The 13,112-nt window shown below is 38.5% G+C and overlaps 1 protein-coding gene across 1 annotated transcript in view; it reads left to right on the plus strand.

Annotated features, from left to right (window-relative positions):
- Positions 1 to 13,112, plus strand: part of RADIL (Rap associating with DIL domain) — a 101,146-nt gene that overhangs the window by 61,490 nt on the left and 26,544 nt on the right. The window contains exon 7 of the mRNA XM_043972067.1: positions 4,314 to 4,426. Within this exon, the coding sequence (XP_043828002.1) occupies positions 4,314 to 4,426 (113 nt within the window). The remainder of the gene's footprint in view (positions 1 to 4,313; positions 4,427 to 13,112) is intronic.

A 13,112-nucleotide genomic window follows, 5' to 3' on the forward strand; every position in this document is an offset into this window, starting at 1 on the left:
TCTCTTGGTAGAGCCTATATCTCAAGTGCATTCCCTTAGACATGCACACCTGGCCAGTAAAATGGGTGGAGAAGGAGCCAAGTTCAAGGAGACCTAGGTCAAGCTAAATGCCAGCTGGAGGGTTGCTCCAGGCTTCCTGGCTCTTGAGCCCTGCTAACCTCATTTACCAACCTATGGGAAAGGTCTAAGGAACGGCAAACTAGTTTACTTGGGGGTAGGTTGGTACTTTATTGTGCTTTGAAAAAGGCTGTTACAAGGGATCCTGGTTACTGAGAATGGCTAGGATTAACCAGGCTACCTCCTCAGTATATTATGCTTTCTTAGCATTTTCTTTTCTCTTTTATTTGTAGGTGAGGAACATTCTCACAACATTCTGGAAGGCTTCCAGGACTTGAGTTATCTAGGTTTCCAATACTGATATGATATGTAGAGGAGGGGAGGGCATTCTTCCCTGATGAGAGTTTTTAAAAGTTACTTTCCCACAGGCTGTAAAAATGTGTAGGGGGCAGCTGGGCAGTGTGATGGATAGAGCACTGGTCCTGGAGTCAGGAAGACTCATTTTCCTGAGTTCAAATCTGGCCTCAGACACTTACTAGCTGTTTCTAGGCAAGTCACTAAACTCTCTTTGCCTCAGTTTCCTCATCTAAAATGATCTGGAGAAGAAAATAGCAAACTACTACAGTATCTTTGCCAAGAAAACCCCAAATTGGGTCATAAAGAGTCAGACATGACTGAAATGACTGAACAACAAAAAATATGCAGTGCCAATGTATAGTGCCAATGTATAGCCAGTGAAATAGTAGAATGTTCCCTCATACTCAGAAACAGGTCCTTTAAATCTCTTAAAGAACTGTAAGCTTGGGCTACCACTCAGGTGATAGTGTCTATGAAATCATTTCTGCCTTTTTGCCCCTTCTGTTGGGGAGTTCCATCCCTCCAGAAATCCTATCTAGTGACATGGCATCCTAAGAATTTTCCCTGCCCATTTTATGGAGATTATTTCATTTCAGCTTTCAACATCAACAGACATTTAATATTCTTCATATCTTAAGGAGCTGTTCTTATTTTGTTGAAGACTATCTGGCCCCCTTGAAAATAGGTTACTCTCAGAGCCTTTTAGAGAACCCAACTCCAAAGGAGATCCCACTTGGGCCTTGAGACACAAGAGCAATGTCTGGTCCGAGAAAATCTCTAAGACCCAAAATTGTTAAGAAGGACATGATAAAATGTTGAGGGAGTGTTGTTTAGGTACTTTGGATCTGAATGAGGGAGACAGTCTTGTAACATTGGGAAGATGATAGCAAAATTTTTACTTCATATCCTATTATAAGCTTTGGAAACTGGATTATTTTTCTCTTTTTCACTTCAGATTAATAAACCTTTACACTAAATTTCCCTTTCATAGTCCCCTTCTATTGGTATTCTGCAAAACACAGTAAACCCAAGACAAGGGTCTTGAAATGATTTTTGGTTGCCCTGTCCCTGGATTTTGTCTTTTCTTACTCAGAGTTAAAATGGTAGTTTTGGACATGTGGTTTGCTAGTTTTCATGGAAAAAGGGGATGTCTTTATAAAACTGAGGAGTCAGTGGTTTAGTGCACAGAAAAAGGTCAGTTTCTATAATCATTTTTTTTGTCAGAACCTCCACTAAGAGAGGAAAACCATAAATATTGTCAGGGAGATCATTCTTGGGTTCATGGCTTGAATAATGTTTAGATCTTTATAGATTGTGAGGTAGCTACTTGCTGGTCTAATCATTTGGTCCTCAACTCTCATACTCAGTAGGGGAAACTGGGGAATAAGGGAAGCTTTTGGGCATCAAAGTGGACTGGTGGGAAGCAGAGGCAGGATTTTTGAACATTAGAAAAATAAATGTTATGATTATAGCAGGCTCCAAAGAACTCAGAAGAAAAATAACAACAACAAGAGGGCAAAGGAAAGGTTAAAATCAGCATTTTAGCCTCTTGACCCACAGGAAATATCTGTGGGAAGAATTTTAAAAACAAAGATGTCATATCCCGAGAGAGTTTAAAATACCTTTTTTCACAACTTAAAAAAGTTCCCAAAAGTGGTTGACCTGAAACTTTTGTAAGAAAGAACTCTTCTAATATATACAGGTACATAAAAGAAAGATTCATTACATTGTTCATTTTCTATATTTGGCACATTCATTTTATGCTTTTAGGCTTTTCTAGATCACTCTTCAGCCCTTCTTGCTCATTTATTTGGGCTCTCAGAATTAGTCAGTTCTCATATGTAGCCCAAAGAATTGGTGGAATTCATAGCCTGTATGTAGAAAGCCTTATTTGTCCTAGTCAGCATCTCTGGGAGCCAGTTTAGATTGTAGAAGTCTAGCATGGATAAAGAGATAGGAAGCAGGTGACATGGTTGTCATCTTATCTGATTGAGCTAGAAAATGTAGAGTACAATGAAGATTCTTTGAAATGCCTGGCACATAGATACATAAATATTTTTCAATGAAATGCTCTATTTCTGTGAAAATCCCTGAGATAAATATTTATAATTGTTAATTTTGGGGGCAGCTAGGTGGCGCAGTGGATAGAGCACTGGCCCTGGAATCAGGAATACCTGAGTTCAAATGCGGCCTCAAACACTTGACACTAACTAGCTGTGTGACCCTGGGCAAGTCATTTAACCCCAATTGCCTCACCAAAAAAAAAAAATTGTTAATTTTGGCAGATCCAGTTCTTTTACTTTCTGATCCACTCCTTTGACCTCTCATAGTTACATAGTAAATTTTGAATTGAGCTTCTCAGAAAATCGTAGAGTCCAGAAAGGCATGTGTTAATGGAGTAAAATAGGGAACAGTTTGCCTTTTACCATATTCTGTGGTGTATGAGCCCTGTGCTTTAGATGACCAGAATGCTGGATTCACACTTGTGAATAAGTCATTTGTACTTATTCTAGCCAGCAACAAATATGAATTTATCATCCATTCAGTAGGATTGGGTTATAGATGATCAGGTGACGTGAAGAGCAGTGGAAAAGTTATAGTAGAAGGGATTTAACACGCAACTAGCAGGATGTTACAACCAAATGATTGAGCAGCAGCAAAACTTCTGCAGAAATCTGACATGAGATGGCTGCTGGCTGTGCCGTTGTGGAAAAGCTCAGCTGGATAATGGAAAGGAATGTGCCATTTGGCTACATTGGGAAAAATTAAGGGTGGGGCTGATTTGGCAGGCTTAAGAGGACTTTAGCTCCCTAGTGCCTTCATGTGTGCTGAGTGAGTAAACAGTGCTCTGCAGAGCTGTTGGAATGGGCTTTGGGGATTGGGGATGAGGAGAGGTCACCAATATCTACTCTGAGGTGAAAGTACTGGGGGAAGGAAAACAGCAAGATCCGGATGCACATGGGATGTATTGTAACAGTCCAGGATCTGATTGCTCCTTGCTCACCACTTTATATCATATTCTTTTTTGTTATCCAACATCAAGTAGAGTAGAATTTCAGTTCTTCATTGGTGTTCTGCTTTAAATGATTAAAGAGCAATATAGTTCCAGGGTTCCTGTTGCATATTTGACATTTCCAGTTTGAATTGAGAGCTTCCAGGAAAGAGTAGGAAGAGCCTTGGTATTGCTTCTGACGCTACTACTAACTCCTTTTGTTATGTTAGGAGCATTACATAATTTGGGGAGATGCCATTTCCCTTCTGAAAAGTAGAAATAACATCATCTGCTAAGAACGTAGGTTTAATTTGAGGATAAGTGAAAGAATATAAATAAAAGAGGGCTCCCCCTCCCATTTAATTTATTTGAAAGATTTGGTGGTTTATTCTGAGACCTTTCACTGTATCTCTTTGGATCATATTTCCATAACTGAAGTTTGTCTTTTGGGCAGTGTTTCTCTTAATTTGGGGTTAAAATCCGATGTCCCCTACCCACTAGTAGAGTGATCTCATTACAAAAAAAGGTACAGGTGGTACCCTGTTTTATTGACAAGTGGTTTATTAGTATCCTCTAACACTTCCTCTGTTAGGTTGAGCTGACAGAAATTGGTTTTGGCATGATTGGGGTTTTTTTTGTTCGTTTTGTTTTTTGCTTTTTGGGGGGGTGGGGAAACGAGGGTTAAGTGACTTGCCCAGGGTCACACTGCTACTAATTGTCAAGTGTCTGAGGCCAGATTTGAACTCAGGTCCTCCTGAATCCAAGGCTGATGCTTTATCCACTAAACCACCTAGCTGCCTCTGGCTTTGGTGTGATTGTGGCCAAAACCACCTTTAGCCTAACTTACCTTAGAAATGTTTACCCTTCCCACCCTATCCTCACATTATGTGTTGCTGTTTCCCTTTAGGTTCTAAGGAGTCACTGTTTTCTTCAACCATCACAGCCAGTGAGGAAGCCATGACAGTTTTAGAGGAAGTGATCATGTACACATTCCAGCAGTGTGTATATTACATCTCTAAGGTATTGTCAGCTCATTTCAACTTGACAAGGGTTGAGGCTCTCCAGTGGGATGCATTGGACATCATCTTTTTTTTGTCCATTGTACAGACAAACATTTGAGACATAGTAAATATGGAGAAATAAACCTAATAACAATGTTCATATATCCTTGAAACTAACCCAGAGACTTTTTTTCCTATTTGGAAATCTTTCTCATTAATTTCTTATGACAAAATTGAGTCAGGAACAATGTTCATTTATACAGACTCTACTAGGACTCCTTTGGGCAGCAAAAAAAGAAACAGACTCTACTCCTGATTCTTTATCTTCTGCCCCTCCTCCAATACATTCATGGTCTTTTGTTAGATCCTAACATGTTCCCTTTCTCTAGAGTCATGACATGCTCTGTAGATTCAGTGCATGAGTGATTTTAAGAAGTATAAAGAATGAAAGAAGCAAAGATCAGTTGGTTAATTTAGTTATGAATCCAGACCTATAGATAACCTACATGCTTTCAAGGACATTTTTTTAAATTAACATTTTTATTTAAAGTTTTGAGTTTCAAATTCTATCCTTCCCTCTTCCCCTCTTTCCCCTCCCTACTCCTGAGGTGGTAAACGATCAGATATAGGTTATACGTGTACAATCATGTAAAGCATTTCCATGTTTGTCATTTTGTATAAGAAGACTCAAATAAGAAAAACGAAAGAAAAAAGTGAAAAACAGCATGCTTCAGTCTGTATTCAATCAATATCGGCTTTCTCTGGAGGCAGTATGCTTCATCATCAGTCTTTTGGGGTCATCTTGCATCATTGTATTGCTAAGAAAAGCTAAATCATTCACAGTTCTTCATTGAACAGTGGTGCTGTTATTGTGTACAATATTCTCCTGGTTCTGTTCACTTCATTAGACATTAGTTCATGTAAGTCCAGGTTTTTCTGAAATCATCCTGCTTATCATTTCTTATAGCACAGTAATATTCCATTATAATCATATACCACAGCTTGTTTATTCATTCCCTAATTGATGGGCAAACCTTTGATTTCCAATTCTTAGCCACCACAAAAAAGCTGCTATAAATATTTTTATACAAATAGGACCTTTTCTCTTTTTTTTGGAATGTCATTGGGATATAAACCTAGCAGCTTTGGGCATAGTTCCAAATTGCCCTCCAGAATGGTTGGATCAGTTCACAACTCCATCAACAGTGGATTAGCATCCCAGTTTTCCCACATCCCCTCCAACATGACAAAGACATTCATGATATTCATCCCGTACAGGATGTATTTTTGGATGAAATTGAATTATTTGATCTGGAGTCAGTCATAGTTTTCTTTACAGTTGTTTCTATTCAAGCAAAACTCCAGAGGGGAAATTGTTGACTTTAGTCACCTATCTTTTGGAGAGAAGCATTTATTCAACCACACCCTATCATCCCCAACAAACCCAACCCTTTGTAAGAGTCTTATTCCCAGCTTATGATAATGAAGAATACTTTTTGATATCTAATGACTCTTCATTTATACTCATGAATTTACTTTCCCTTTATGGCTCAGTGTTTCTTTATTCTCTGAAAAATTCCCCAGTTTTGTGGGATCATAGATTCATAGAACTCTAGAGTTGAAAGGAGATCTAAGTCGTGGCCCCTCATTGCAGCAGTTAGAATGAGAGCTCTTTGTGTGATTTTGGGTTTTAAAATGGGAAAAGAGATTTGATCTGTTTTTCCTACCTATTTCAGTGCTTACATTTGACAGCAAATGCTTCTCCAAATGAGTGATTATGTGGCAATGCAGGATCCACACTGGAGACAGGAAGAGGAGATATCCAGCACGATTGGTGTCTCAAAGAGATACATTAAGAGGATATTCTAAACATTTGACTAGAGACCAGAATAGGATGCTTCTGTGTTCCCAATTAGGTCCAGTTCTCTTAAAGAAAAATGATGGGCCAGTTCTCTTAAAGAAAAATGGTTTCCCAGCTTTCTCTTTTTGTGTAGGGAAAGTCCAATTTCTTCATTAGAAATGGTCCTTCATTTTAGGGGATATGGTTATTATGGTGATTGTGGAGAACTGTTATCTGCCACCTCTACTTTAAGATTTATTTGGGGGTTTCTTTTAGTTCAGTAATTGGTTATAGAGGATGAAAGTATGGGATTGGAATTATTCCCACTTAAGGTTGATTACAAAGGGGCATGTGCAAGATCTTTTGAGTTTTAATGAAGTGTAATAGATTTTGCTGCAGCCCTTTATTTAAACTGTGTTTCTTATACAGTATGTTATATAAAGTTTCTTATTTAAGTGTGTTTCTTATAAAGAACACATTTTTGGAGCTTTCCTCTTCTCTTTTGTGGATGAGTTCATCTCATTCATAGCTATGATCTTTAATTGTATATTTTTGTCCTGTTTTCTTATACCATGATCTGTGCTCAGTGCAATTTGCCTCTGCTTCCCTCATTCTCTTCTCTTTTCCTTGTATAGATACCAGTTCCACGTTCTTACATTTCTCTCTCTTCTTTCTTTTTCTTTCTTCTTTTCTCTTCCTTCCTCTTCCTCCCTCCCTTCCTCTCTCTGTTCCTTCCTTTTCTCTCTTCCTCCTTCCCTCCTCTTCCTTTCTTATCTCTTCCCTGTCTCCTTTGTCTTCTTCACCCTTTCCCCCTCCCTCTCTTGCTTTTTAGCTTTTTCTTTCTCTCTTTCCGTCCCTTCCATAGCAGATGACTGTTATTTCACTAAGACTGACACCTTCCAAAGTAACTCCTAAAATTCTGTCTCTTTTAAAAATTATTATCCTCTGCTATTTCTTCCTTATCACTTGTCTTAGAAGATGAGCTACTTACTAAAGGCATCCCTACCACTTACTAAAGGGATCTTAACCTCTGTTTGTGTCCCTGAACACATTCATTCTTGCCTTCTCCAAGATTTTTATTCCAGCAATTAACCTTTCTCTCATACATCTTTAATCTGTCTGTATCTTCCCCCACTCTCTCTCCTCCTTTCCCCTCCCCCTTTCTTTTTTTCTCTTCCCTGTTGAGTTAATAAATGCATTTCTGTACCAAACTCTCTCTCTCTCTCTCTCTCTCTCTCTCTCTCTCTCTCTCTATATATATATATATATATATATATATATATATATATATATATATATATATATATATACACACACACACACACACACACACACACACACACACACACAAACTTTTTTGACCAGTTCAAATGAAAGTGAGGTTCAAGGGTTTTCTGGTCCCTCTTTACTTTCTTCCTTGTTCGTTTAATCTTACACTCTTCAATTGTGTGAGGTAAGTTCTTTACCCTTCTTCTATATTCTGTATTTTCCCCCCTTTCCTTTCTTAAAATAATCAAAATATAACAAAGCTATTCCTGGTACCCCCTTTGTGATTCCTGATGACATTAGGATTCTTGAGGGGACATTTGTATCATTCCCTCCATTAGAATGGAAACACTTAATCCTTGTTTAGTTATTTCCCATCATTCATTCATATTTGCCATTTTTTGTTGCTTTGGAGTCCTGTGTTTATATTTCAAAGTTTCTACTCAGCTTAGAGCCTTTCATCAGGACTATTTAGAAACTCTTTATTTTATTAAAAAATTTTCCCATCATAGAATTATACCAAGTTTTCATTGGTAAGTTATTCTTAGTTATAAACCTATATATTTTGCCTTCTGGAATGTTATTTTCCATGTTCTCTGTTCTGTTGCTGTGCTAGCTGTTATATCTTTGTGATCTTGACTATGGTTACATTGGTATTGAAACTTTCTTCCTGGCTGCTTGCAATATTTTTTCTTTGACCTGGAAGCTCAGGATTTTGGTTATGTTCCTGGGAGTTTTCATTTTGGGGTTTCTTTCAAGAGGTGACTAGTAAATTTCTTTTCTAGTTTCACATTGCCCTCTGGTTCCAATGGATTTGGGCATGTGTTTTCATAGTTTCTTGAAATACAGTGTTTAGGCTTTTTTTGGGTCATGGCTTTTCAAGTAGCTTAGTCATTTTTGATGATCTCCCCTTAATCTTTTTATCAGCTCAGTTGTTTTTGCAATAGGATATTTTATTTTATTCATTCATTCATTCATTCCTTTATTTTGGGGGGCAGTGAGGGTTAAGTGACTTGCCCAGGGTCACACAGCTAGTAAATGTCAAGTGTCTGAGGCCGGATTTGAACTCAAGTCCTCCTAAATCCAGGGCCGGTATTTTATCCACTGTGCCACCTAGCTGCCCCTATTTTATTTTATTTCAATCATTAAAGTATTTTATTATTTTCCAGTTACATGTAAAGATAGTTTTCAGAATTTGTTTTTATAAAATTTTTAGTTCCAAATTTTTTCTCCCTCCCTCTTTTCCCTTCTCAAGACAAATCAATCTGATATAGGTTATACATGTACAATCACATTAAACATATTTCTGCATTAGTCATGCTGTGAAAGAAGAATCAGAACAAAAGGGAAAAAACTCAAAAAAGAAAAAGAAAAAAGTAGAAACAATATGGTTCAATCTGCATTCAGATCCCACAGTTCTTTTTTCTGGATGTGGAGAGCATTTTCCATCGTGAGTAATAGGATATTTTATTCTATTTTCTTCAGTCTTTTGGCTTTATTTTAATATTTCTCTTTCTTTGCTTTATTCAGATTCTTCAAGACTTCTGTTACTTAATTTTGTTTTGTTTTGTTTGGTGAGGCAATTGGGGTTAAGTGACTTGCCCAGAGTCACACAGCTAGTAAGTGTGAAGTGTCTGAGGCTGGCTTTGAACTCGGGTCCTCCTGACTCCAGGGCCAGTGCTCTATCCACTGCACCACCTAGCTGCCCCACTTCTGTTACTTAAATAAGATTTTGTACCACTAACTTATGCTGAGTTGTTAATTTTCTTCTCACCTACATCTCTGAAGCTCTCATTTCTTTTTCAGTTCTTTCCTCAGGCACTCTTATTTATAAAACCATTTTTGCTTTAAAGAAAAAAAATCTTTATTCTAACAATTCTAGTTAACTGTTTTTCTTCGAGGTTTTGCTTAAATATGTTTTAGAAGTCATTCTTTTAATCTGGGTTTGTGTTTTTAAGCATCCCTGTCTCCATAATAGCTCTTTATTGTGAGAATCTTTTTTTAATTTCATTTTTCCAGTTTCATTTCCCAAATTGGGACTTTGTATTAGGGCCAAGTTCTTACTTCTGGGTAATACAATTGTAGACTTGCCCCCAGTTGGTTCGTCAGTAAGCTGTCCCTTTCTGGGAATTTGTCCCCAGTCTTTGTGAGCTGGATGGAAAGCTCTTTAGAATCAGAGCAACAGAACTATATGTTCCCTCTTGGTGTGAGCCCCTTGCCCTAGTTACTCAGCTTCAGGCCTTTGATGAGTCTGGGGGCTAAATATAAGACAGCACCTCTGAGTTAGCTACATAGCTGCTCCTGGCTTCTGCTTTTGCTCCTTTTCAGTATAGACTCAGGCTTGTAACCACTCCTTGCTCTCATATGCAGCTGCAGGTCAGCTACCCCAAGCATTGGTCTCTTTTCCATCTATACTGGATCAGTGACCCAATTCTGGGGTCAGCAGTAGGGCTGCCAGTTGGCTCCTGTTCCTGCTCCATACATATTTTTAGGTGCATCCCTGCTGAATCTGCAACAGCTTCTCATCCTAGTACATAACTTTGGTTGGAAGGCTCTACTCTGATCCTTCCTGGCTATACCCAGTCCCCAGTGCCTGCAGACCTTTATCTGTCTCTTTGTGTTGATCTGGGCTAGAAAAATGACTAGGGAGAAAAATAAAAACATTAAGCAATCAAAACTACATCTGTATAAAGGATAGTAAGCTAATTATTATAGCTAGGGGGTCTTCCTCTTAGGTTGCCTGTCCAGTCCCTGGAAAATGACCATGAGTTATTCTTTCAAGTGAAGATCAAAGGCCTTATGGAAATGCTTATTTTTTTTCTCTCAAGGATGGTAACTTCAGATTCTAAATGGGGGAGAGAGTAACAATAAACCTCCAATATAAAAAAAAAATTTAAACCACAAAGACCTGAGTAAGGGGAGAAAGACCTTAAATATTAATATAATATGTATAAATGTATGTAGGCATGTATATATTTCCTAATAAATAATACCAATTCACTAATATTATTTATTGATTTGATTGATTAATTATGATTTTCATTCTCCAGTATGAGAAAGGCTAGATTGCATTTACAAAATTGGATCATAGAAATCACAAACCAGATACTGTGATATGAATCAAGGCAGTCATAATTTAATGGGTCTTTCAACAAGATTATCTGTTTTAGCCTTTGTAACTATATTAACTCTGACTTAACTCTTAAAAAGCAGCAGTTGCTGCTTTGTGGAAAATATTGTCAAAGATAAAACACATTTGGAAGAAACTGGATCCTGTGAGGCTGAGGAGAGTAAATTATTCTTCCTTTCTGGATCCATTCTCATGGGAATAGATCTGTGATATATCATTGAACCATGGCTTATCAGCTTTGGCTAGTAAGTTCAAATTTCATTGCTAAGCCTCCTCTGTTTCTCTGGTTATACCCAAGCCATGATCTGTACCCATTTTGAGGCATTCTTTTTTTCCAGCAAAGTATCTTGAATCTAGTGTATATCAGCCAACTGCTTGATTAATGTAATAATAATAATAATAATAATACCTGCTTTACAGGTAATCAGGACCTCAGCCTGGGAAAGCGGGATTATGGAGCCAAGTTGTATATCAGGGTGTCCAGAAATACTATCTAAGAATATAAATGTGCAGCAATGGTGACTACTTTCACCATCAACCCTGTTATTTATACATTTCTCAACTTTTCAATTGTCTATTGCTGTTACAGAGGCAACAGCTGCTAGAGTAGCTTTTGACAGCTTTTATTCCTGCTTCCTCTTCTATCTAGTGGTTTAAGTCCAATTTCTGTTTGAATAGCAAAGAACTGGAGGCCAAGGGGGTGCCCGTTTACTGGGGAATCATTGAACAAATTATGGTTTATGAATGTCATGGAGGGAGCCAAGATGGCAGAGGAAAGGCAGTGAGCTCTCAAACTCATGACACGATCGCTCCAAAAAACAACCAAATAATGCCATAAGACAATGCCCGGAGCAGCAAAACCCAAAGAAGAATGTGCTGAAATCATCTTCTAACCAAGAATAACTTGGAAGGTCAGAAGGAGGGAGCTGCTGTGCTGAGACAGGAGTGAAGCCCAAACCCACAGTCACCCTGACACAGATCCAGTCTCAGGAAGGCCTCACCAGAGAAGGAGACCCCCAGAGCCTCTGAGTCAGCTGTAGTGCCAGTGTCATCTGGAACTAAGCTCACAGTCTGGTGAGAGGGCTGAGCCCTTGGCAGGGGGGAGACTACAGGGGTCTATGCTGGTGCTGAGGCAGAACTTGGGTTTTTCACCCCTGCTGGGAACCAGGAGGTAGGTTTGAGTAGCAGTGGCCCAGGTAGGGGGAGGGGCACAGGCTCATTGGAGCTGACAACCACAACACAAAAAGCTGGTTGATTAGCAAGTTGGTCTGGGGTCATCTAAGGACCAGGGAACAGGCCAGGAGAGTGAAGAACCTGATCCTCCTTAAATCATACCACCTGGGACTTCTTAAGCTTGGGATACTGCAGCCTGGAAATAGTGTCCCACTTTAAGGAGCTAAAAGTCAAGTAAAAGAAAGGCAAGTTGAGTAGACAGAAAAAGGTGAAGACTATAGAAAGTTTCTTCAGTGACAAGGAAGATCAAGGTGCACCCTCAGAGGAAGATGTCAACGTCAGGGCCCCTATATCTAAAGCTTCCAAGAAAAATATGAATTGGTCTCAGGCCATAGAGGCACTCAAAAAGGACTTTGAAGATAAAGTTAGAGAGGTAGAGGAAAAAATGGAAAGAGAAATGAGGGTGATGCAGGAAAGACATGAGAAAAAAGTCAACAGCTTGAAAAGCAAAATTGGCCAAATGGAAAAGGAGGTACAAAAGCTCTCTGACGAAAATAATTGCCTAAGAATTAGGATTGAACAAATGGAAGCCAGTGACTTTATGAGAAACCAAGACACAATAAAGCAAATCCAAATGAATAAAAAATAGAGGGCAATGTGAAATATCTTCTGGGAAAAACTGCTGACCTGGAAAATAGGTCCAAGAGAGATAATTTGAAAATTATTGGTCTACCTGAAAACCATGATCAAGGAAAGAGCTTAGACATCATCTTCCAAGAAATTGTCAGGGAAAATCGCCCTAATATTCCAAAAGCAGAAGGTAAAATAGAAATTGAAAGAATCCACCGATCACCTCCAGAAAGAGATCCCAAAAGGAAAACTCCTAGGAATATTATAGCCAAATTCCAGAGCAATCAGGTCAAGAAGAAAATATTGCAAGCTGCCAAAAAGAAAGAATTCAAGTACTGTGGAGCCCCAGTCAGGATAGCACAAGATCTTGCAACTTCTACATGAATGTAATGGAATATTACTGTACTATATAGTACATGACAAAATGTATGGATTTGGAGAAACCTAGGATGACCTGTATGAATTGATGCAGTGAAGTGAGTGAAACCAGGAGAACAGTTTATCTTTAACAACAAAACTGCTTTTCTAAGAACTGGAAATAAAATACAGTGATTTGCAGAAGAGAAGTCTGTTTTCCTCTTCCTGTCCCTGTTTGTGTCCTGTCTAGTTGTCCATCTGTCAAAAAGGTAGCAAGCCAAAAAAAACTCTTCTCTCTTGAGTCAAGTC

Source organism: Dromiciops gliroides, chromosome 1, assembly GCF_019393635.1.
Source record: "Dromiciops gliroides isolate mDroGli1 chromosome 1, mDroGli1.pri, whole genome shotgun sequence".
NCBI classification, from domain to species: Eukaryota; Metazoa; Chordata; class Mammalia; order Microbiotheria; family Microbiotheriidae; genus Dromiciops; species Dromiciops gliroides.